Source organism: Anthonomus grandis, chromosome 15, assembly GCF_022605725.1.
Source record: "Anthonomus grandis grandis chromosome 15, icAntGran1.3, whole genome shotgun sequence".
NCBI lineage: Eukaryota > Metazoa > Arthropoda > Insecta > Coleoptera > Curculionidae > Anthonomus > Anthonomus grandis.
In genome coordinates, this window is record NC_065560.1 from 20,837,774 (window position 1) to 20,861,846 (window position 24,073).

Sequence of the window (24,073 nt, forward strand, 5' to 3'; positions counted from 1 at the left end):
ACAAAAGTTTGTCTATTACGAAGGATGTAAGGATTGATGTTATAATTGAGTTTTTCTAAAACAGATGAAGAATCAATAAAGTTGTTTACGGCCTTGTATATAAATATTAAATCAAAATTTCTTCTTCCGACCTCCAACGATTGCATATTATAAAATTTTAAATTATCATCATAACTAAAGAAATGCCGTCGTCTGTTAAACCTATAATTTAAAGTGTTAACAAATTTGCGCTGCACACTCTCTAGTCGGCCAATATAATTGGCGTACATTGGATTCCAAACTGTTGTTGCGTATTCCAGTACAGGTCTTACTATACTATTGAATAAAATTGTTAAGGAATTTATGTTGCTAAATCCTTTTGTTGCTCGAAAAACAAATCCAAGATTTTTAAGAGCCTTTTGTACAATATTTTCAAAATGCTTTTCAAACAAAAGCCTAGGATCCAATGTCACCCCAAGATCCTTAATATAATCCAAATATTTAAGCTTAACATTATTTAGGTAAAGATCACATTGAACTTGCAGAGGAACAGGCCTTTTAGAAAACAAAATACAATTACATTTATCCAAATTGACAAAAAGTCTATTCAAAGTACAGTAATTCATAAAATTAGATAAATCGTACTGTAAAGTAAAGTAATCAGCAGCCGAATTAATAGTTTTTGAGATTTTAATTCGAAAGCTTTAGAGAAATCGGTGTACACTGTACAAGTCTCAGAACCTCGCTCCATATTCTCAGATATGAGTTGAACGTAAGGCACAAGGTTAGTCAGTGCCGATCTTTTTTTAAAAAAGCCGTGTTGGTTTAAGTCAATCGATCCCCTAACAATAAAAAATAATTGATCCAAAATAAGAGACTCAAACAGTTTCCCAAAATGGCTCAAGAGAGAAATCGGTCTATAGTTATAGATAGCGCTTTTATCTCCTGATTTAAAAATAGGCACAATTTGGGCCACTTTCCAAAGCTTAGGGTATTAACCAGTTGAAATACATTGATTATACAATAAATATAGAGGCTCACAAAGATTAGGACATGATTTCAGAAATATTGAGGGACATCCGTCTGGCCCAGGACCCTTTTTGGGATTCATAAAGCATAATGCTTCTCTAATATCGTTTTCTCGAACATGATCAACAGTAAAACATTCTTTTGATTGGACAACATCAATTAATGATGGAGTATTAGATGGTTCAAAAATACTGCTAAAAAACTTTGAGAAAAGTTCACAAATGTCAGAGTTATTCATAGCATATTGATCATTAAAGGTTATTTTTAACGGCAAATTTTTTGTATTCCTTTTATTATTAATAAACGACCAAAAATACTTTGTGTCATGCTTAATATTTTCCTCTGTTTTAGTAATGTAAACTTTATAGTCTTTACTAATATTTAGTTTTACAGTTTTACGTAAATTTGAGAAAATATCGTAGTCAGACTGTAACTTGTATTTTTTCCCGTCTCTGTGCACCTGCACTTTATTCTTTATTAAATTAATAGTGTGCTTAGAAAACCATAAAGGATATTGGCGCTTTTTAATTTTTATTTTTGATATTTCAGAATTTACAATATTACTCAGTTCTGCGTAAAAACATTCGATGTTGTTATCTACATCACGAGATAAAAATAAATCCTTCCACTGAAGAGAACGAATTTTTTCATTACTAACTGCATAATTTGCCCTAATGAAATTTACCTTTTGATAAGAATTACACACGACTTTTTTTTCATAATTTAACTTAATATTTACCTCCAACGACATATGATGACTGTCCTCAGGCACTAATGGGTAATTACATTTAAGTACCTCGGTTATTAAAGAATTAGTACCTACAACTAAATCTAAAATTCTATTCCTTGAATTCAAAATATAATTAAATTGTTTTAAACCATTAAGGAAGTAAAAATCAGTAAAGCATTTGCTACATGGGTCAGTGGCGTTATCAGAATTTAGTTTGTTATTACGCGACCAGGATAAATTAGGCAAGTTAAAATCACCTAGCAATAAAACTTTCCCATTAATTTTGTTACTTAGTACAGACTCTACTTTTGACATGAAATGTTTATAGTTATTCGAAGATGCGTGAGGTGGGACATGGACAGTATAAATTAACAATTTATTACCTTCATTTAAGACGACACTGACCCATATATCTTCAATTATATTATTGGTGTTACATAATCTTGGTATGAGTTCGGCACAATGAATATCGCGCACAGCTATAAGCATTACTCCGCCACCATCACTTTTTCCACTCACTAGAGTTATTGAGTTCAATCTAAAAACATTGTAGCCAGGAGGAAATAACTCCGAGCTCAGCACATCAGGCTTCAGTTATTGATACACAGTCAAATTGAGCAGCACACATAGATTGGTAAAAATCAACAGTTTTTGTTCTAAGTCCTCTGGTATTTTGGTAATAAATTGAAAATTCAGTGCATACAGACATTTAAATAGAGATTATACATAGGAGATAGACTAAAGTATTTAAACATAAGAAGAAAAGGGATTAAGTACTCAAAGACGACAAAACTTGTTCATTGGAGACATGAAAAGCCCTAAAATTATCCTCTTTTTTAATGAAGATCTTCGAATCCTTAATCCAGCAATATGTATAGTTTGACATTTTGCAAAACTCCCGAGCCCTTCTGTGCAGCTGCTTGAAATATGGGGAGAGATGTTCGTTGACAAACAACCTAGTTTCCTGCTCAAATCCCAAGTCAGAAGCCTTCAAACCACGGTTTCGACCTAACTTAACTGCACTTAAAAATTCGTTTCTCTTCGACACGGAGAAAAACTTTACTATGACGTTTTTAGGATAATTATTGCTGGTATCCGACCCCTTGTTAAAACGAGCAACTCTATGAGAAGCGGCTATATCATCATCATGAATTATGGTTCCAACAATGGAGCTTATTTTTTTTACCATTGATACTTTATTCTCATTCCTTTTTTCTGGGACGCCGCAGAGTTCAATATTATTTTTACGACTCTCTTGTTGTAGCACTTCGATTTCCGTTCTTAAGTGCAAAGACTCTTTACGAATTTCGGAAATTTCCTGCTGCATTTCATTTATCGTTTTAGATAATTTTTTTACGTTCTCCATTTGACTGGTAAAGTCATCGATCTTTGCTCCAAAAAAAGTAAGCGATTCAGTAAATCCCGACTGAACGGATCTGAAGGCAGCCAAATCAGACATTACCGTATTAACCTTTTCAACAAGCTCCCGCAAAACTTTTGAGGTGTCCCCCGTAGAGCGGTCAGTTTTGGTAGTGCAGTCTTTACATCGCCAAACGATGCCGGAGTCTGGTTGTAAATCTCCGAAAGCCGATGGTAATTTCATGCATTTAAGGTGATATTGTCGATCGCATTGACCTTGGCAGGAGATGCCTGGGTTTGTCCGACTGACGTTACCAGCACATATGGAACAATGGGCTGCAGGCATATTCGAAACAAACAAAAATAAGCTTCTACGGTTTTTTTTTCCACAATAAATAAAAAGGGGTATTTTACCGGTTACAATGTTTGAAGAAAAAGTGTTCAAAAACGCCAAATTAATACCCGAAGACTCACGAAAAGACGGAGCAAAATTAATACGTGTGTACTTGTTCACTCGTCGCGAGACAGTGATGTATACGCGACGATGATGTTATGTGATGATGTTATTAATAGAATGGGTAGTTCGAAGTATTCTCATCTTCATTTATTAACAAAACAGTTTTGGGAGTGGTGTCAAGATAGAAATATTTGGGTGAAAGCTTCGTATATTGCATCAAAAGAGAATGTAATTGCTGATAGAGAGTCACGAATTAAAAATATCGAAACAGAATATTGTTTAAACAATAACGCATTTAATAATATTGTTGCTAGTTTTGGATTACCAAAGGTAGACTTATTTGCTTCTTATTTAAACCACAAATGTGATATATATTTCTTCTGGAAACCAGATCCGGCATCTTGTGTAGTAGATGCTTTCTCTGTTTCTTGGTCCTCTTTGTCCTTTTATGCTTTTCCTCCCCTTCCACTTGTTGGAAGGATGTTAATAAAAATTTATGATGACAAAGCTGAAGGTATTGTGGTGTTACCTGACTGGGAAACTCAGTATTGGTATCCCCTATTTCTGAGACTATTAATTTCAGAACCAATATATTTCAAACCGAGCCCTAATCTTATCTTATCTCCTTGTAGACAGAGCCACCCCTTATGGAGCAGAATTACCCTGGTTGTCGGGAGATTATCCGCCAAGCCTATATGCAAAGGAAAATAGATATAGAACATATTCCGATTATTTTAAATTCTCTTAGCGAGAATACTATGAAACAGTACAATTCATCATTCACAAAATGGTGGAATTTTTGTAAGCTTAAAGAGTTTCCAATATTTGAACCATGTTTAAACAATATCTTAACGTTTTTAAATGAAGAATTCGCAAATTCCTTAAATTGCGCGTCTTATAATTTCTTAAATTGCCATAGATCTGCACTGAAAATTTTTTTTAATAATGCAGACAAGGATGGCATACTGAAAAGATTTTTTAAAGGAGTTTTTAGGCTAAGGCCTGTTTTCCCTAAATATAACCAGACTTGGGATCCTAACATAGTATTAGATTTTTTGGCTAAGTTATACCCTTTAGAGACACTTACTTTTAAGCAACTTACTCTTAAACTGATAACTTTAATTGCCCTAGTTACTTCTCATAGAGTACAAACAATTGCTGCTATTAACATTATTGAAGTTGACGACTTTTTTAAAACATCAATACACGCTTTTTTAAAAACTTCAGTTCCTAATCGCCCTCAGCCAGTTTTAGAGATTCCTAGGTTTATGGAGAAACCAGAACTTTGCGTTGCGTTAACTTTAGAAAAATATATAAAAATTAACTGAATCTTTAAGAGGTGATATTATAGGTTTATTTATAACAATTAAAAAACCATATCAGAAAGCATTTAATCAAACTTTGGCAAGGTGGATTAAATCAGTTTTAAGTTCATCCGGTATAGACACGTCAATTTTTTCTAGTTATAGCACTAGACATGCTTTCACCTCGGCAGGTTTCTTAAGTGGTATTGATATTGAAACTATTATAAAGACGGCTGGGTGGACACCTAATTCAGGTACTTTTGCAAAATTTTATTGCAGACCTATGTGTAATGAGGAATCTTATGGAAAGAGAATTTTGACTCTTTAGATATGAACCTTATATGTTGTGTTATAAGGATGAAATGCTGTTATTTTCGATATTTGATTATTATTATGAAGAATTATTATATTTTTTGTTATTATTAGCCTTTTATTACGTAATACTTTCTTTTGGCTGTTAGAGTTTATTATGTAAAATTTTCCTTACATTTCGTTAAAATTTTGTTAAAGACTTTATCTTGTGGTTTGTAGTTTAATACACTTACATATATTCTTGTATTTATTGAAAATTTTATTACAAAGGGAAAAATTGTTTACTTTCGTTACTTTAAACATCTACCTAGTATTCTATATAAGGACGTGGCTATGAAATATAATATAAGATTAAACGACTTACCTGTAAGAAAGTTCAATCTGTATTACATGAAGAGCCACGTCCTTATATAGAGCAGCTCTCCCAAAAGGTTTCCCAGTCCCCAAAAAATTTTTTCATTACTAGCACTTCAACGTAATGAGGATCCCTAGAGTGAAGGGTCTGGGTTAGGACAGGTAGTTTTCTCTTATCTTTTATTTTACAGTGCGTAGTGTAGCAACTGAAACCGTTACTACCTAGTGTTCTATATAAGGACGTGGCTCTTCATATAATACAGATTGAACTTCCTTACAGGTAAGTCGTTTAATCTTATATTTTCGCTGAACAGTGTTTTGTGCTTTTAAATTTTATGTTCCGTGTTTTCAATATTGTTCTAATTTTCGTATTGGTTTTAAAAACTTGACAGTATTATGGGTGTAGTATGCAAATATTGTGACAAATTATTTTCTAGTCAATCAAATATCAACAAACATATAAAAAATGTACACAAGTTAAAAGCCTCTGCAGTTTCTTATGATAAAGCAGTTTGGTATAGTAAATGCATGGAGAGCGCCTGTAATTCCTCATTTCAACGAATTGAAGATTTAGTAATTCATCTTAGAACAGAACACAATAATATGTTATTTGAAACTGAAGACCTTTTTTTTACAAGTAAAAAAGGTAAAATTAAAATTTTAATGTACCTATGTACAGTAAGAATAATAATCTATAATTTATTTTAGAATTTGCAGAATGGAAAACCTCAATGGAAGAGCAATACCAGTGCAATTATGTTATTTCAGCAAAAAGGAATAAGGGTGAAAATACTGAAATTATTTATTATAAATGCAACCGAAGCAATATTAACAAAGTAACAATTAAAGAGCATCGACAAAGAAATTTAAAAAGTCAGGGTACTTGTAAATTAAACTTTACATGTACCAGCCAAATTAAAGTTGTATATAAGTCAAATAAATGTAGTATACATTGGATTAAAACACATTATAACCATAAGGCGGAGTTAGAGCATATTAGACTTTCAAGCAGAATGAAAAATGAAATTGCTGCAAAGCTAGTTAGTGGTTTATCTGATCAAAGGTAAAAAAATTGTTAGGATGAATTTGAATTAAATAATTGAATTTAATTTTATTTATATAGGGTCTTGGAAATAAATCGAGATAAGATTGGAGAACATCTCGTAACGTATTGACCTAATAACTTCTAAATGTTGGAATATACAGGATTCAGGACGCAATGAAAACACCAAGATTAATTTATTTAAGCTATTTATTTAAAGAACGAAATTAATTGATAAAATGTAATGATTATAAAACGGGCTCCGTGAGACAACTACTTTTAACTTTATTTTTTAAAGGCGATGCTTACAGAAACAAAAATACAAACTGCCTAATTAACATTTTTTAAGAAGGCCACTTGCCAGGAAATCGAATACAAGCTCAGCAGATTTATTAATAGTGATGTAAGCTCTTGAGCCGTCTGTCAGTCAATACGTCTGTCTAATGATCGGCTTCTAAATCTAATTTTACTGCCATAGTCAACAATAACCTCAAATTACTAAATCTAATGACAGGTGAAAAAGTTTCAAGGTAATCAACACCATATTTTTGGGTGAAGCCCTTAGCAACTAGCCTAGCTTTGTACTTAACAATTTCCCCATTTTCATTATGTTTGATTTTAAAAACCCATTTATTTTTAACAATGTTTTTATTGTGAGGTTTGTCAACCAATTCCCAAGCATTGTTAGCGTTAAAAGCATCTAATTCATTTTTAATAGCTTGTCGCCATTCAGAACTTCTGGTACTTGACAATGCTTCAGAAACAGTTGTTGGCTCTAGATCATTTGACAAAGTTATCATTGCAAAATCAACAATATCATCATTAGTAATACAATCACCATACCTTTCAGGCTGACGTCTTATTCTACACGGATATCTAGGTTCCTCGGGGTTTTCACAGATCACTGCTTTTTTTCAGGGGGTTTCACGGGGTTTCACGTTCACTCACTGACACTTCACTATTCACTTCATCTGATGATTCTGTACGCTCTGACGATGTCTCGAACTCATCAGTTGTACTGGTAGTACTGGAAGTATTACTCTCTACAGCTTCGTCAAGAGCCTCTGGTGGTGTTATCACCCTTAAAGTCTCTTGTAAAGTTTGAGCATCCAAACCAGCACGATCTGGCATTGAGTCTTCTAAAAATACAACATCTCTGGCTATTTTTACATGATGGTTACTTGGATCCAAAAGACGGTATCCAACACTATTTTCACAATAACCCACAAAGATGTATTCCTTGCTCTTAGCATCTAGTTTCCTCCGTTTGACATCTGGTATGTGAACATAAGCCCTACACCCAAAGATCCTAAGGTGGCTTATATCAATCTTCTTGCCAGTCCATTTTTCTGCTGGCGTAGATCCAGGTAGTTTCTTCGTTGGAGAAAGATTCAACAAATATACCGCTTTATTGGCTGCCTCCGCCCACATTTGTTTTGGACTATTAGAATCCATCAGCATGGAACGAACTTTCTCAAGTATGGAGCGATTATAGCGTTCTGCCACGCTATTCTGTTGAGGACTGTACGGCACTGTCAATTCATGCTTAATTCCACGATCACGCAAGAATTTTTGTAATTTTTCGTTACAGTATTCACTGCCATTATCCGTCCTTAAAAATTTTATTTTTCGTTCTACTTGATTTTCCACCATACAGCAAAACTCCTTAAATTTTTCTGGAACCTCATCTTTTGTACTTAGAAAATAACAAAATATTTTTCTAGTGTTATCATCTATTAGGGTGTATATATATTTTTTACCACCAAAAGATTTAACTTCCATAGGTCCCACAAGATCTGAGTGGATAAGGTCTAGTTTATGTGGCACAACCTCTTTGTCCTTTTTATAGGGAAACGGTTTTCTTGCTTGTTTGCCCTTAAGACAACTTTCACAGTATTCCGAAACCTGTTTTTCGGAATAAGAAATACCTGCTGCCAATCCATTTTGTAGCAATTTCATGCTATAATGGTTGAGATGTCCCAATCTCCTATGCCACAGCATCTGTGAATTTAAGGTACTTGCGACGTTGACATAATCCGGCACAACATCCAGTTTATAAATGCCATCAACATTTGTCGCCGTAGTTACTGGCTCCTCACTCTCCTAGTCAACTATTTTGCATCCCTCGGAGTCAAAATAAACACAGTATTTCTTCGAAACCATAGAGTTCGCAGATAACAAATTTACAGAAAGTTCTGGAACACATTTAACTCCTTGTATGTCCATTTCTCTGCCATCTTGCTCTAGTTTCACGACACTTTTACCGGTACCACTGACACACAGTTTCGAGTCATTTGCCACAATTATTTCCTGTCCTGAGTGCAAATCGGTAATGTCCTTTAGCAGACCACGATTCCCTGTCATGTGAGATGACGCACCACTGTCCACGTACCATGACGAGCCCTTTATATTAACACCCAGAGCAGCAGCAAATAAACTCTTCCCTCCTCGATGATCCTTATTTTTGGTAGGATTTGAGGATTGAGCCGGGTCCTTTTTATTTTGAGCAGGACATTGATTTTTATAATGTTCTTTCTGCTTATAGCTCCAGCACCATGGGAATTTGCTAAATTTCCTGGAAACTAAAGCACTGTCCCCGTTTAGTTTGCCATTTTGCCACTTTTTGTCCTGAAGTAATTTCGTCTTTACAAAGTCCGAGGTTATATCTACACCCGAAGTTTCAAGGGCCATAACCATAGGCTCGTACTCTTCAGTCAGTCTCTGCAACATTATAACTCCTAATAATTCATCATTCAATGGTTTCCCAATGGAGATCAGTTGCTGGGAAAGAGCCATTACTTCATTTACGTAGCTCTCCATAGTGCTAAAGTTTTCTAGCCTTATGGAGCCTAAACTTCGGAGCAGTCTAGGTCTTCGATGCAACCCTTTGTGTTCAAACGCCTTTTCAAGGGCACTCCATACATCCTTAGCGTTTTCGGCTTACATCACGTGCGGAAACGTCGACTTATCCAGAGAAAGAATTATTTTTGACAAGGCTTCCTCCTCACGTCGCGCTTTAGCCGCACTATCAGCATCTGCAGCCCATTCTCCAGTAACACAGTTCCAAAGTCCGTCTAACTTTAATAACGCACTCATTTGGAACTTCCACACCGAATAATTTTCACGCCCTTTTAGTTTATCAACTGCCGAACCGATTATTGTACTTTCGTTACTCACCATTATATTTTTTAACGACGCAACAGCATGACTAAACAAACTTAAAAATAAATTAAATCAAGTGTTTTGCGCTCCTGGGCCCATAACCTGTTGGAATATACAGGATTCAGGACGCAATGAAAACACCAAGATTAATTTATTTAAGCTATTTATTTAAAGAACGAAATTAATCGATAAAATGTAATGATTATAAAACGGACTCCGCGAGACAACTATTTTTAACTTTATTTTTTAAAGGCGATGTTTACATAAACAAAAACACAAACTGCCTAATAAACATTTTTTAAGAAGGCCACTTGCCAGGAAATCGAATACAAGCTCAGCAGATTTATTAATAGTGATGTAAGCTCTTGAGCCCAACAAAAAAAACTTTAAAAACTTTAATAACAACACTAAAGATGTAAGATGGACAACAATAAAGTCAAGTATAATATAGAAGCCAAATATGGGAAGAGGCATCCAAATGACGCGCTTTCGGTAGATGTCTGGGTAAGGGAATGTCAGTCTAAGCCGCCCCATGAAAATATGGTGTTGTTTTATAAGAAGCAAGGTGAAGATTCTGAAGATTTCAGAAAATGGACTTTTGTTTAATTATAATGAATTATTTTCAAGAATTAATGCTTAAAAAATTTGGTAACAATGTCATTGCAGTTGATAGCACACATGGTTCAAATAACTATGATTTTGAAATGTCTACTGTAATGATTATTGATGATTTTGGGTAAGGTATGCCGGTTGCTTTCATGTTCTCAAACAGAAAAGACACTTATGTGTACCATGTCTTTTTTAAAACTTTTATGACAAGGGTTGGTAAAATAAATGAATTAGAACATTCATGTCCGATTTAGCAGAGTCTCTTTATAAAGCCTGGTGTAGTATAATAAGACAAGTAAGATATAATTTGTTCTGCTCATGGCATGTTGATAGAGCATGGCAAACAAATTTGAGCAAAATTAGGTCTAAGGATAAATGATCAGAAATATACCAGATATTGAAAGTACTGCAATCAGAAATGGATGAGGTAGAATTTGAGAAAAAATTGGTTTCGGCAATAAATGGATGATGATGATACAAAAATCTTTGGATCTTACTTTTAGTCAAATTATTTAAAAAACACTAAACAGTGGGCACATTGCTTTAGAAAATCAACAGGAATTAACACAAATATGAGACTTGAATCTATGCATAAAGTAATCAAGTATTTCTATTTAAATCATAAAAAAATGAGAAGGCTTGATAAACGGTTACATGCAGTTTTGCGGTATATTAAAAATAAAAATGTGGAGAGAATTATAAAGTTGACTAAAGGAAAAAATACTATTTACAATAGGGAAATTGTTAAAAGACATAAACTAGCACTTCAAAGTACTTTTAACTACACTGTTAACAATAATAATGTTTGGGAACTTTCCAGTAATAAGGGCCAAAAATATCTGATTTTAAAACATTCAAACTTAAGTTGTTGCAAATTAACTTGTTCTTTTTGCAAAATATGCATATGTAACTTTTCAAAGCAAGGGTAACACTTTTGAGGCGTCAAATAAGAATATTGAGCACCAATTGCGATTTTGTTCCACCAAAAAAAAAAGGAAACCAACATCAAACAACAAAAAACCCGATAAAGAACAGGCTGAGCATATTAAAAACGTTTTAAATTGTAAACCTGAATTGTTTATATCTACAAATTGTATTAATGATCATTTGTACTTGTAAGTTAATATGCAATATGCAATAAATGTATATACCTACTATAGTTTTTTGTATATACCTACATATCTCTATTTTTTATAACTGTTTTAATAAATAGCAAATTATAAAAGCCTATGATTAGCAGAAGTTTTTTTTTTAACCCCATACCTATTTTCATTATTTCACATACATTTTGGAAAAAAAATTTAGGTCTGATTACTTATTAATTTATTTATATTAAATGTTTCTTGGTTTACCGAATTTTGCAATCTATATAATCTAAAAGCATAAAATTAAAACAGGTAATTATAATAGTTACAAAAAGTTTACTTATGAAATCACATTTTAAAATCATAAAATGAGACTATCTAGAGGGGTAGTCAACTACATTATACTCTGAACTGTGACCAATAAATCTATTTCAAATTTAATTTAAAACAGAATTAAATCCAAATATTTTTTATTTATAAAAAATTGTAAAAGCTACAAAAAGTGCAGTAAGTACAATTAAATACAATTTAATAACGTCAAAAATATCAAATTTTTCGGTTTATAAAACTTTTACCAAATAAAATACAGAAAATAAACTTTTAAAATAATACCTTATTCGAATTAAGTACATTCAAGAACTTTATTTCAAAAACATTACCCACTATGAATAATTTACAAACAAATCACACAGTCACACTTAAAACTCGTCTTATCTCCCCCTCAGGACAAAAGAGGAACACACAACAACCATAAGAAAACAGTAAATGTTGACCAAATAAAAGAACACAAGAATCCTTTTGTCCTACGATTTCACATTATCGTAGGAGCATGCTCCAAACAAAATTTACTTACCGAGCGATTTAAGCATCACAGCTATGCATAAAAGGTTTACAGCAATTTATGGATCCAACGTCAGGGATGATAGGCAGCTACCCTACCTATCGACATATTGTGACTAACGTACTGAACATATCGTTTACACATCTTGATCATGAGGAATGTGAAATGTGTGCCGAGAACAAAATACACAAAAAAACACATTCTAATGAAGAATCTCCTGATTGTGCAAATTGCCAGAAATACGCAGTTCATATTAAAAACGCATCTCAAGCGCGAAAATTATATAAGGAAAGCGAAAAAAGCGCAAATAAAGAAAACGAGTTACATGTTGCTGTTGATTTGCAGAAGGTTATCATGCTTCCGAGGCTGGATATGTACAAAGAAGTAATTTTTACACCTCGATTAATCGCTTTTCATGAGAGCTTTGTACCTGTGGGAAAATTTTGTCAAAATAAACCTCCCTTCGCTACGGTTTGGCATGAGGCCGTGTCAGGTCGCAAAAAGGAGGATATAATCAGCACCTACAATGCCTTTTTTACCAAATATGCCAGAGATTATAAGAACATTGTTATATGGTGTGATAACTGCCAGTCACAGAACAAAAACTGGTGTCTGTTTTCTTATCTAATCGATTTAATAGTACCGAGATAAATGCTGAGACCATATCTTTTTGGTATTTTGAAAAGGGTCATACTTTTATGGCTGCGGATGCTTTTCACCATCTGGTTGAAAAAAAAACTAAGAGAAAAAAAGTATGTTTACGATTTTAAAGATTTTTGCGATTGTGTTCAATTTGCATCAAAGACGCAACCTGTACTTAAAACAATGACTCACAATGATTTTAGGACATGGCCGGTTCATATTTCTAATTACCAAATACAAAAAATGAATAAAAACAACGCTCAAATTTTAATAAAGGATATGAAAGTGGTTACAGTAAAAAGAGGGTCCAAAAATTTGTTTTTTAAAACAAGTTACAATGATGGTAATGAAGAATCACTGATGTGCCTTGCAAAAAAATTACAACCTCAAAATGTTGTAATTACTAAGCTTCCAGCCGCTGAAAACGACTTTTTGATCGAAAGGAGAAACTAAATAAAAATTTATTGAAATTAATGCCCGAACACAAACGCGCATTTTGGCTCATGGTACTCGTTAAATGTTTAGCCACATTTACAAAGTAATCGTTTAGGCTGTTCGGTGAAGTAGAGATGTTGTTAGATGTGGAAGCCTTATTTCTTAAATCATTTACAATAGACCATGTTTCTTTAACAAGTTTTTTTTTTTATGGTAAACACAAGCACAAGAGGAAAGTCCTATGTCACTCTTGGAGTAGTGCTTGCGCGAAGATATTTGTGGGCATTTATCTTGAATCGCTGCAGGTTGTATGCGTCGGGAAATATGTGAGGTGGAAGCCCGTTCCACAAAGAAGATGTTCTCCAGATGAATGAGTCCCGATACAGCGATGTCCTTGGGGTAGTCAGGTGGACTCGATGTTGATGAGCCGCAACTGCTAGACGCGTCCTTCTTGCCGGGACAGTTCTGGGTGGGATCAGGCCTGCCAGCTCAGAAGAGCACTTACCGTGATAATAACGGTAGAATAAACAGAGATCAGCCACCTTTCTCCTGTGCTCCAGACTATCCAGACTCTTTGTCAGTTCTGGTTTGTCGATAAGACGAATAGCTCTCTTCTGTATAGAATCTAGCAGCTTTAAACTATGCTTGGGTGCAGAGCTCCAGACATGCGAGCAATAATCGAGGGAAGGGCGTATTTGAGCCTTATAAAGAGTCAGCAGCTGTTCTGGTATATACAGTTTTTTCGTTTTGAAAAGCACTCCGAGTTTTTTGGAGGCTGCCCTGGCGATCTCTGCAACGTGGTCATGCCAGGACACACTGTTGGTGACTTCGACTCCTAGAAGATGTAAAGATGATTTCATTGGCAATGTTTTCCCTGCCATGACCAGCTCCGGGCCACCAAGGTTAGTTTTCATCGTAAAAACTGCAGCCTGCGTTTTTTTAGCGTTAAAATTGACCAGATTGTTATCGCCCCACTCCAAGATTGCTCTAATATCGTTGTTGGTTGAAGCTACTTGTTGCTGCCTAAGATTCTGAGAAGTTGCGGCTGTCGTTGGTTTGGCGGACTTAAATGTGGAAATAAGTGTGCTATCGGCCGCAAAGCTGTAGAATGGATTGACAGTGGTTTCTAGCAAATCGTTGATATATATCAAGAAAAGGGTGGAGGATAGAATGCATCCTTGAGGGACTCCAGCGTTAATGTTAAATTTGTAGGAGAGGTGTCCATCGACGGCTACTTGGATTGTTCGTTGTTCAAGAAAACTTTTGATCCAATTCAATAATGAGTTTTGTATGCCAATTGAGGAGAGCTTGGTTAGTAGTCCCTCATGCCACACTCTGTCAAATGCCTTGGAAATGTCAAGAGCGACTGAGCGGGACTCGCCGTGCTTCTCCATGGCCTCCGCCCCCAAGTGTGTGACGTAAGCCAGAAGATCGCCGCTGGATCTAAGCTTTCGGAAGCCGTATTGAGAATCGCTGATTAGTCCAGATGATTCCAGATATCTTAACAGTTGTTGGTTGACTGCTTTCTCCATAATCTTCGATATTACTGGAACTAGTGCAATCGGGCGGTAATTGGACGGCATCGTCTTCTTTCCCTTTTTGGGTACTTGAGCAGTTTTCCAGCTTGTTGGAAATGAGCCCTGCTTATACGATGCCGTGAACAGTCTACATAAGGGAGGAGTCAATTCGTCTGCACAACGTTTTAGTACTAGGGCTGGAATTCCATCGGGTCCAGAAGCTTTGTTGGTGTCTACGCTTTTAAGAATTTTATTTATAATTCGTTGGGGAAACGAAATTTCTCCCATCGATGAATTCACTCTTGGCAAATATGGCGGTGTTTTGCCTTGCGAGTGCAGAGTAGAATTAGACGCGAAGAGTTTACCCAGTAAGTTCGCTTTTTCCCTTGCTGTTACCGCGATAGAACCATTCTCTGCTGTTAGGGGTGGCAAGGCCGACCGAAAAAGCAAATCCTTGACTAACGGCTTTCGATACCGACCAGAAAGATCTTGTTCCATTTGGGCAGTTTAGCAGTTTGTTTTTGATCCTGTTGTTGTGACTCTCTTTGCATTCATCAATAATTCGCTTGCAGCTATTTCTGGAGGTTAAAAAGTTCCTCCAATTTTCGGTGGAAGGATGTTGACGCCATTTGCGATATGCTGCGTTTTTAGTCTTTACTGCCTTTTTGCAATTCAGGTTGAACCATTGCTTGTTGTTTGATCTGCATTTAGTAGAAAAAGGGATATAAGCTTCCATTCCTGCCAAGGTCGTCTCTGTAATTTGGTTTGCACATTCTGAGATGTTATTGGTTCTAAAGCAGACTTCTTTCCAAGGGAATGAGCGATAAAATTCCCGAAGATGGTTCCACTCTGCTGATTTATAGTGCCATACTTTCTGCGGCATCGGAGGATCCTGCGTTTTAACATCCAACTGGCAAGAGACTGTTATCAATTTGTGGTCCGATGTTCCTAGGGGGGCCTGTACTGATACAGTGTACGAGTCAGGGTCTGAAGCCAAGACCAGATCTAGGAGACTCGCGAACTCGCCGTCTCGGTCGGGGATTCTGGTAGGTTCCTCCACAAGCTGCGTAAGCCCGCATATGGTGGCAAATAGCTCAGCTTCTCGTCCTTCATCGTCGTTCTTGTTGCAGAAGCGCAGCCAGTTGATATTGTGAACGTTAAAATCACCCATAACGATGATTTCTGCGCTTGGGTAGTCAACTTGCAGTTGGTTAATGCAATCAACCAGGTTCAAAAAGAGCCGCCTATATTGGGTGTCGCTTGGTGGTCTGTAGATACAACAGATAAATTTCGTGGCTCCACTGGCTATTATTTTGAACCACATAACGTCGAATTCCGCAGGTTCAAGCGTTTCCTCCCGCTGGCAACTCAAATCGCTCTTGACAAATACTGCCAATCCAAAGTTTAGTCGAAATCGGGTGTGTAGATCGTATCCAGGATAAATGAGGTGAACATTTGTTGTTGAAGGTTTCACCTTTGTTTCTGCCAATGCCAGAATGTTAGTTTATTTGATTGCAGGTGTTGGTGTACTGCATTAATATTGGTGTTTAGGCCTCTGATGTTGCAGAAATTGATTTTTAGGCTTTTAAATCCGCCTAATGAACCCCCCCGACCAGCCTCCGCCCGGAGATCCGAATGGGAGGCTAGTTTACCTCCGGAAAGTTTTGGTCGTGAGGGCGCCATCATGCATTAATTTTACTACTCCATTTCCCGTTTGGAAACCGGACACATCGACATGGCGGCGAAACGTGAGTTCCATGGAACCAGTTCACGCCGCCTAAGTCCTATGTGGTGGTATTGAACCGGGCGATGCAAGTAGACAACATCTACCACCAAAGAGGTTGCTCTTTTAGTCGCCTTTTACGACAGGCAGAGCATACCGGAGGGCTATTCTACCCCGGCCCTCCCCGGGGAATGTTTACCGGAGTTAGTCAACCTCCTATTATAATAAAATGTCCTTGGCGGCCTTTATAGCCTTATGATAAACTTTTCTTTAGAGTTTTACGTAATTAAGATATAAAGTGCTGTCTAAAAAATTTTTTAGGTGGGATAATGAGCGCATGTTTTTAGCTGATATACGTAGGCCTATCGTGGTCTAAGGTTTATGTTTTTTAAATTTGATAGGCTTAAGAGGAATGGATTTAAATGCTAAACTAAATAATACTTTTATAAAAGAAGAGAATTCGATATCAATATCTCCAGAGAGAACATTCCAGTCAGTTGTTAGACAGAGGTTCTTAAAATTTAGAAATTTTTTGTAAGAAAAAATACGGCACGCGATTAAAAAAGTGACTTCTTTGAAATAGACTTTTCTTCCGATGAATCGGAATTTGAATAATATCATCAATTTTTTATCTCAAATGTTCATATTTTGAGTATATATATTTGCACATTTTTTTTTAAATTTTTTAATATATTTGTATTTTTAAAAAATTAAAATTTCATAGATAACTAAAAATCATATTTCATAGTTTTATTTTATTTTATTTGAAAAAATATTAATTTTTTATTTTGTTTATTTTAATTCAGCCTTTTAGACGTTTTTCTTGGGAGAAATCAAACAAAAAAATCCTAAGAACATAGGCCCTAAACTTCTTAGATTTTACACTACATGGTAATAGAGTTGAAAGAAGAAAACTTACTTTTTTCGATAAATTTGATGCCCGTATTCCGTATTTTTAATTAAGATAATCAGATTTAGGCGTCAGATTTAAAGTATCTTCTCATATTTTATTAAAAAAAAAGCTTCATATTTTATTAAAGAGTGTAAAGGTTGTAGTCTCTACTATTTGGTTGAATAAACAGTCGTTGTTAATCATCAGAAGCTATGACAAGCGTGTTTTATTTTCGCCGGTCTTCCTATTCCACTATTTATTTTGACAGGTTATGGGCCCAGGCATGTGCCTAGGATAGATTAGAGCCTTAAAACTCAGTTAGTCTATTCAGTGTCAGTTTAACGTGTCGCGAAAACCGAGCAGTCAGTCGAAAATGAAAACACGGTGTTTGTTCCAAGATGGAGATAAATTATCTTAGTAGTGTGCAAAAACTTGTCGGACGCGAGAACTTTGAAGAGTGGTATTTTGCCCTAGAGAATTATTTTGTACTCGAAGGTTTAGGTGAATGTTTGGATGGCACAGAAACGGATTCTGTCACCATTGCGAAAGCAAAAGCCAAATTGATTTTAACTATAGACCCTTCTTTATATTTGCACATAAAGTGTGCGACAACATGCCAGGAAGTTTGGGAAAAGTTAGGAAAACTTTATGCTGATGCAGGTTTTACAAGAAAAATCAGTTTGCTTAGGCATTTAATATCATTGAGGTTAGAAAGTTGTAATTCAATGGAAAGTTACATCAACCAGGTGATTGAAACTTCTCAGAAACTCAGAAAGACGGGGTTTAGCATCGACGACGAATAGGTCGGATCGTTATTATTGGCCGGATTACCAGAAAGGTATGCACCAATGTTAATAGCGATAGAGCATGCGGGAATTTCTATCAGTGCAGATTCCATTAAGAGCAAGTTAATGGACATGGATGTAGATGGCGATGGCGCAGGTATGAAAGGCAGTGACAGAAAAGCAGCCTTTACAGTGAAGGCCGGCAACAGTGGCGGGAGCTTTATAAAGCGGCCAAAAGGTAGCAGGAGTTTCGGTCGAAAATCCTCAAATGTCAACGCAGGTGCGTCAACGTCAGGCAGACCAGATGATTTTGACAGAAGGGATAAAAACAAACTTATTTGTTTTAAATGTAAACAACCCGGTCATTTAATGTCGAAGTGTCCAAATTTGAATGTTTCCTCAGCAAATTCGCCAAGATATGCGTTTAGTGCGGTATTTTTAAATGGGAAATACAGCAAGGATGATTTTTACTTCGACTCAGAAGCAAGTAAACATATGTCTCCGAATGAAAAATGAATTAAGAAATGCAGGATTGCAGAAACCAAATTAAGTGACATTGTCGTTGCAAATGAAGAGAAACTTAAGGTCAAGTGTATTGGGAATATAGATATTGAGACCAAGGTTAAAGGGGAGATTTGTAAGGTGATCATTAAAGATGTTCTTTGTGTTCCTGGTTTGACAACCAACCTCATATCAGTAAGTCAGTTGATTTCAAAAGGTAACAGAGTATCCTTTAGTAATAGTGGCTGTTCTATTTTTAGTAATAATAATAAGTTGTTAGCTACAGCTGATTTATGTGATGGTCTTTATAAATTAAATCTAAGTTTTAGCCTAGAAAGTAATTTAGCACTGTTGACTGCCTGTAGTGATCCAGAAGTGTGGCACCGAAGGCTAGGCCACATTAATAGTCAAGATTTAAACAAGATGAGAAACTGTGTGTTGGGTATAACACTAAGGAATGTATGTACCATTGACAAGAGTAACTGCATTGTTTGTTGTGAGGGAAAACAAACAAGGTTGCCTTTTCCAAATAAGGGTTCGAGGAGCAGTGGCCTATTGGAAGTTATCCATGGAGACGTGTGCGGGCCAATGGAGGTAAAATCAATTGGAGGTGCAAGGTATTTTTTGTTGCTTGTCGATGATTATAGTAGAATGTCCTTTGTTTATTTTCTAAAGGCTAAGAGTCAAGTATTCAATAATTTAAAAAAATTTTAAGACTATGGTAGAGAACTAGCTAGACCGAAAGATAAAAATCTTTCGAAGTGACCAGGGTGGTGAATTCTGTGGTAATAATTTTGATTCTTTCTTTAAGTCAGAGGGCATAATTCACCAAACTACCAATGCTTACACACCAGAACAAAACGGTCTTGCAGAAAGGCTAAACAGGTGTTTAGTGGAGAAGGCAAAGTGCCTTATGTTTGACGCTGGTTTAGGTAAGAAGTTTTGGGCAGAGGCGGTAAATACTGCTAACTACATCAGGAACCGATGTATTTCAAGTGGTTTGGATGGAAAGACATTCTATGAAGTGTGGCATGGTTCTAAGCCAGATTTGTCACATTTTAAGATCTTTGGGAGCAGCGTTATGATACATGTTCCAAAAGAAAAGAGACTTAAGCTGGATAAAAAGTCTAATATGTGTATCATGGTTGGATATGCAGAGAATATTAAAGGGTATAGAATTTATGATCCAAAAATAGATGACGTCATAACTAGCAGGGATGTTCAAATTCATGAAGATATAAAATCCATGGTGCCAGTGTTCTCAAAGGAAACTGTAGTTTCAGTGGGGGACAGGAGGAACAGCATTCCAGAGCAGAATGATGAGAGTGATTCCATTAGTAGTGAATATGATTCAGTAGAGTACGGTATTGAAAATGATGTTTTTCAGGATAACCCAAGTGATGCAGACTATGTACCTGAATTATCAGATACAAGTTTTGACAATAATGGAAGCTTAGAGGCAGCAGTTCCAAGGAAATTAACTAAAGAGGTCAGCTAAGAAGTACGATGATTATGTTGTATTTTTCTGTCCAACAACTGGATACCCAGTCTGTACACCAGAAGTGTCGCAGATGCTGTCTAGACCTGATGGTAATCAGTGGAGAGCGGCGATGCATGAGTAGATCAAATGTTTGGAGGAAAACGAGACATGGGAGTTGGTGGAGCGGTCAAGTGAGTTTCCAGTTGTCAATAAAAAAAACATATCGTGCACGTCTAGTAGCCAAAGGGTATACACAGAGAGAAGGAGTAGATTACTCAGAGACTTTTTCGCCTGTAGTCAGGCACTCTACCCTCAGATTGTTAATAGGTTTAAGTGTACATTTAGGTCTAGATATTATACACCTAGATATAACAACAGCCTTTTTACATGGTGAGCTAAGTGAAACAGTTTCATGAGGCAGCCAGAGTGTTTTGTAAAACCAGGTCATGAAAACAAAGTTCTGAAGTTAAATAAGGCGATATATGATCTTAAACAATCCTCTCATGTTTGGTACCAAAAGGTTGAGATTGTTCTTATCGAGTTGGGTTACAGTAAGTCTAAATTTGAGCCTTGTGTTTTTATTAAGTCAGAGAGTACTTCTATGACTGTCATTGCACTTTACGTGGATGATTTTTTTTATTTTCTCAAATAATGATGTTGAAATGAGTAGATTAAAAGCACAATTGGCTTCAAGATTTAAGTAGAAAGGTCTAGGACAAGCTAAACAAATTTTAGGTATGAATATCTCTATAGATAATTCAAAGAATGTTATAACATTGGACCAGACCAATTATATAGATTCTTTATTAGAAAAGTTTCAAATGAAAGATAGTAAGACGGTTGAAACTCCAATGGAGAAGAATTTAAATTTAATTAAGGGTGATAACAGTGTTTTATCAGTGCCATACCGTCAAGTTATTGGTGGACTTATGTATTTAGCTACAATCACTAGGCCAGATATTTCCTATAGTGTTAGCTATTTAAGCCAGTTCAATAATTGCTTTAATAAGACTCACTGGCAAAGTGTTAAAAGACTTCTTAGATATCTTCAGAAAACAAAGTATTATTGTTTAAAATATCAGAAAGATTGTAAAGAGTTAATAGGCTATGTAGACGCCGATTGGGGTAGTAATATAGTAGACAGAAGGTCCTATACCGGTTTTTGTTTTGTGTATGCAAATTCTGTAATTTCATGGGAAAGTATAAATCAAAGGACTGTTGCTTTGTCAAGCACAGAAGCCGAGTATATGGCGCTCTCGGAGGCTTCAAAAGAGGCAATTAATTTGAGAAATTTGTTAGGAGAATTGACAAATTCTTTTAATCCTGTTATGTTATTTAGCGATAGTCAGAGTGCCTTAAAGCTATCTTCAAACCCGGTGTTCCATAAAAGGACTAAACATATTGACGTCCGTCACCATTTTGTCAGGGAAGTAATTCAGAATGGATTGGTGAGTCTTGAGTATATTAAAACGGACGATATGCCCGCAGATGTTTTGACGAAAGCTTTGGGTTCTAGCAAGCATTATAAGTTTTTAGTTTTGTTAGGTTTAGTACCAAAATTATGTTAGTAGTTAGGTCTCAATGTTTTCGGACTTTTTTTTGTTAAATATTTTTAACTAGTGGGGGTGTAAAGATAAGTTCAAAATATTTAAATATAACGCCCTCTATTATTAATGCCTATATATATTTCTAAAGCAACGTGACAACGTCGGCTTAGCGAGTTTTGTAGTCTCTACTATTTGGTTGAATAAACAGTCATTGTTAATCATCAGAAGCTATGACAAGCGTGTTTTATTTTCGCCGGTCTTCCTATTCCACTATTTATTTTAACAAAGAGGAATAGTATTATTTTGCGCCTATCAAAATAAGTGAATTTTAATGATATTATAAAGTATGTTTTTTGCCATTTCTACATAGGTATTTGGCACCATTGCATCAGAAATAGGTTAAATGGAAGAACAGGCATTTAGATATCTGAATCTTTGTGCGCTGAATCTCGCCATTAAACTATTAACTTTGTAATTGTATTTTTTTTCCTAAATAAAAAGAGACCTTTATTATTATTATTATTATTATTATTATTATTATTATTGTTATTAAATGTTGCAAGCAAACAAACTGCCCATAGTTCCACAGCAATGCTAATTCTAGCCTTTCATTGTTCAAAGGTTGCTTTCTTCTTTTTATAACCGTTTAAGTTTTTTCCTGTATTTTTTCTTTGGCTGTCCTGCCCTGAAGACGCCATTAACCAGAAACACTCGTCGGCAGAGATCTTCGTTTTTTCTGCTTTCCTTCTTATGAGCTATCTAACTTCCCTAAAATTAGAATTTTTGCTTTTTCGCTTTCAGTTTTAGTCCAGTTTAAGTGGTTCATTTTCATCCTTAAGTTGAGCATTTTTTACTTTAAGTGCATTTAAGTCTTTAAGAATTTTAGCTTTTATCCTTCCAATCTCCTCCTTAATCTCCTTTTTATTTTGACGAATTTCAAACAAATTGTTTTTCATTTTATTTTACTATAACTTAAATCATGATAATCACAATACGGCAGAGAGTTCAATATAGCCGAATTGCTTTTTCAGTAAGATTTAGATTAAGGGATAATAACTTATTCAAACTAGTCTTTGACACAAAATTCGCAGTTCCTACTTAAATTTTACTTATTAAGAGATAAATAAACGAGCTATTTTATAGGGATGCGAGGACTGAAAATAACTATTAAAGTTCCATTTTAACATAAAAACAAGAAAATCCAATTAATATCGAAGGACTATCAATCAAGTGGCTATGTGTTTTTACTATTTATTCTAATTTTTACTTACTTTTCCACTAGTGAACCCAGGAGACAACATTCTTCTAGTTTCCCTCCATTCATCATCTTTTTGAAGAAAAGGACTAGCTCCCTGTAAAGGATCCAGATTTCTATCCACGGAGAAATCATTATTAAAAAAATATTTAGAATCCCTTACTAAAATCCGGTTAACAAATTCTGGATCACGGATTATTAATACTGGGTCGCTTGTTCTGTATACTCCTACTACAGGGTAATCGTCATATTCGCTAAAAAGTTGCTGGCATCTTAAATTTATTAACAGCTATGTTAGCTTTTACCTGTATATTTGGCGAAATATCTGGCCGACAGTCTTCTTCTTTAAAAAACTTTCAAGAATATTTCCAAAAATTGGCCAAGGTTTGGGCCCTGGGACATTTTTACGTTCCCAATAACTGTATTTCCTTCTTATATAAAAAATGCATATAACCACTAATATAAATATTAAAGTATTAAACATGTTTATGGATTTTTTTAATATGTGCTTATCTCGTTAATTCATACATACTAAATACCATCTAGTGTTATCTTATAATTACTTATTTTAGCATAATTAAGTTTATCTTAAATAAATTAAATCTGTGTTTGTTAAAGAAATTTTTATTACATGTTACATACCATAAACTTTAATTTAATCTTCATTATTCCAATACAGGGTAGCAAAAGTTAAGTCAATAATAAAGTTGAGTGACTCAATAATAAAGAGTCTTTCAATATGAGCGCAAGATTTCAGTATTCAATAAAACATGGTTTTGAAGTGTTGAAATATTTATTTATTTAGAAAATATACATTTGGAAAATTTTTTATGAGACAAAATATCTTGTAAACGGCTGATACGAAATTTTCAATAGCGTTATTGTGTACATGTGGTAGTATTTCATTGATACAGCGTCTAATTTTGGTGCTTCAATCATTACAGGCTTATTAGGATAACCCAATGACTTAAGATAACCTTACAGCCAGAAGTCTAGAGGCGTTAAATCGCAAGAGAACCAAATCGAGAAATGA

At 35.2% G+C, this 24,073-nt stretch overlaps 1 protein-coding gene across 2 annotated transcripts in view; it reads right to left on the reverse strand.

The window, feature by feature from the left end:
- Positions 1-23,579, reverse strand: part of LOC126745324 (probable cytochrome P450 6a23) — a 66,412-nt gene extending 42,833 nt beyond the window's left edge. The window contains exons 1-3 of one of the 2 annotated variants that reach the window (XM_050453096.1): positions 23,346-23,579; positions 23,204-23,294; positions 23,057-23,137 (exon numbers count right to left, since the gene is read on the reverse strand). In XM_050453096.1, coding sequence (XP_050309053.1) covers positions 23,057-23,137; positions 23,204-23,294; positions 23,346-23,524 — 351 coding nt within the window. In that variant the 5' untranslated portion in view covers positions 23,525-23,579. Of the gene's footprint in view, positions 1-23,056; positions 23,295-23,345 lie in introns of both variants that reach the window. The other variant, XM_050453095.1, reaches the window with a different exon arrangement.
- Between the last annotated feature and the right edge of the window lie 494 nt (positions 23,580-24,073).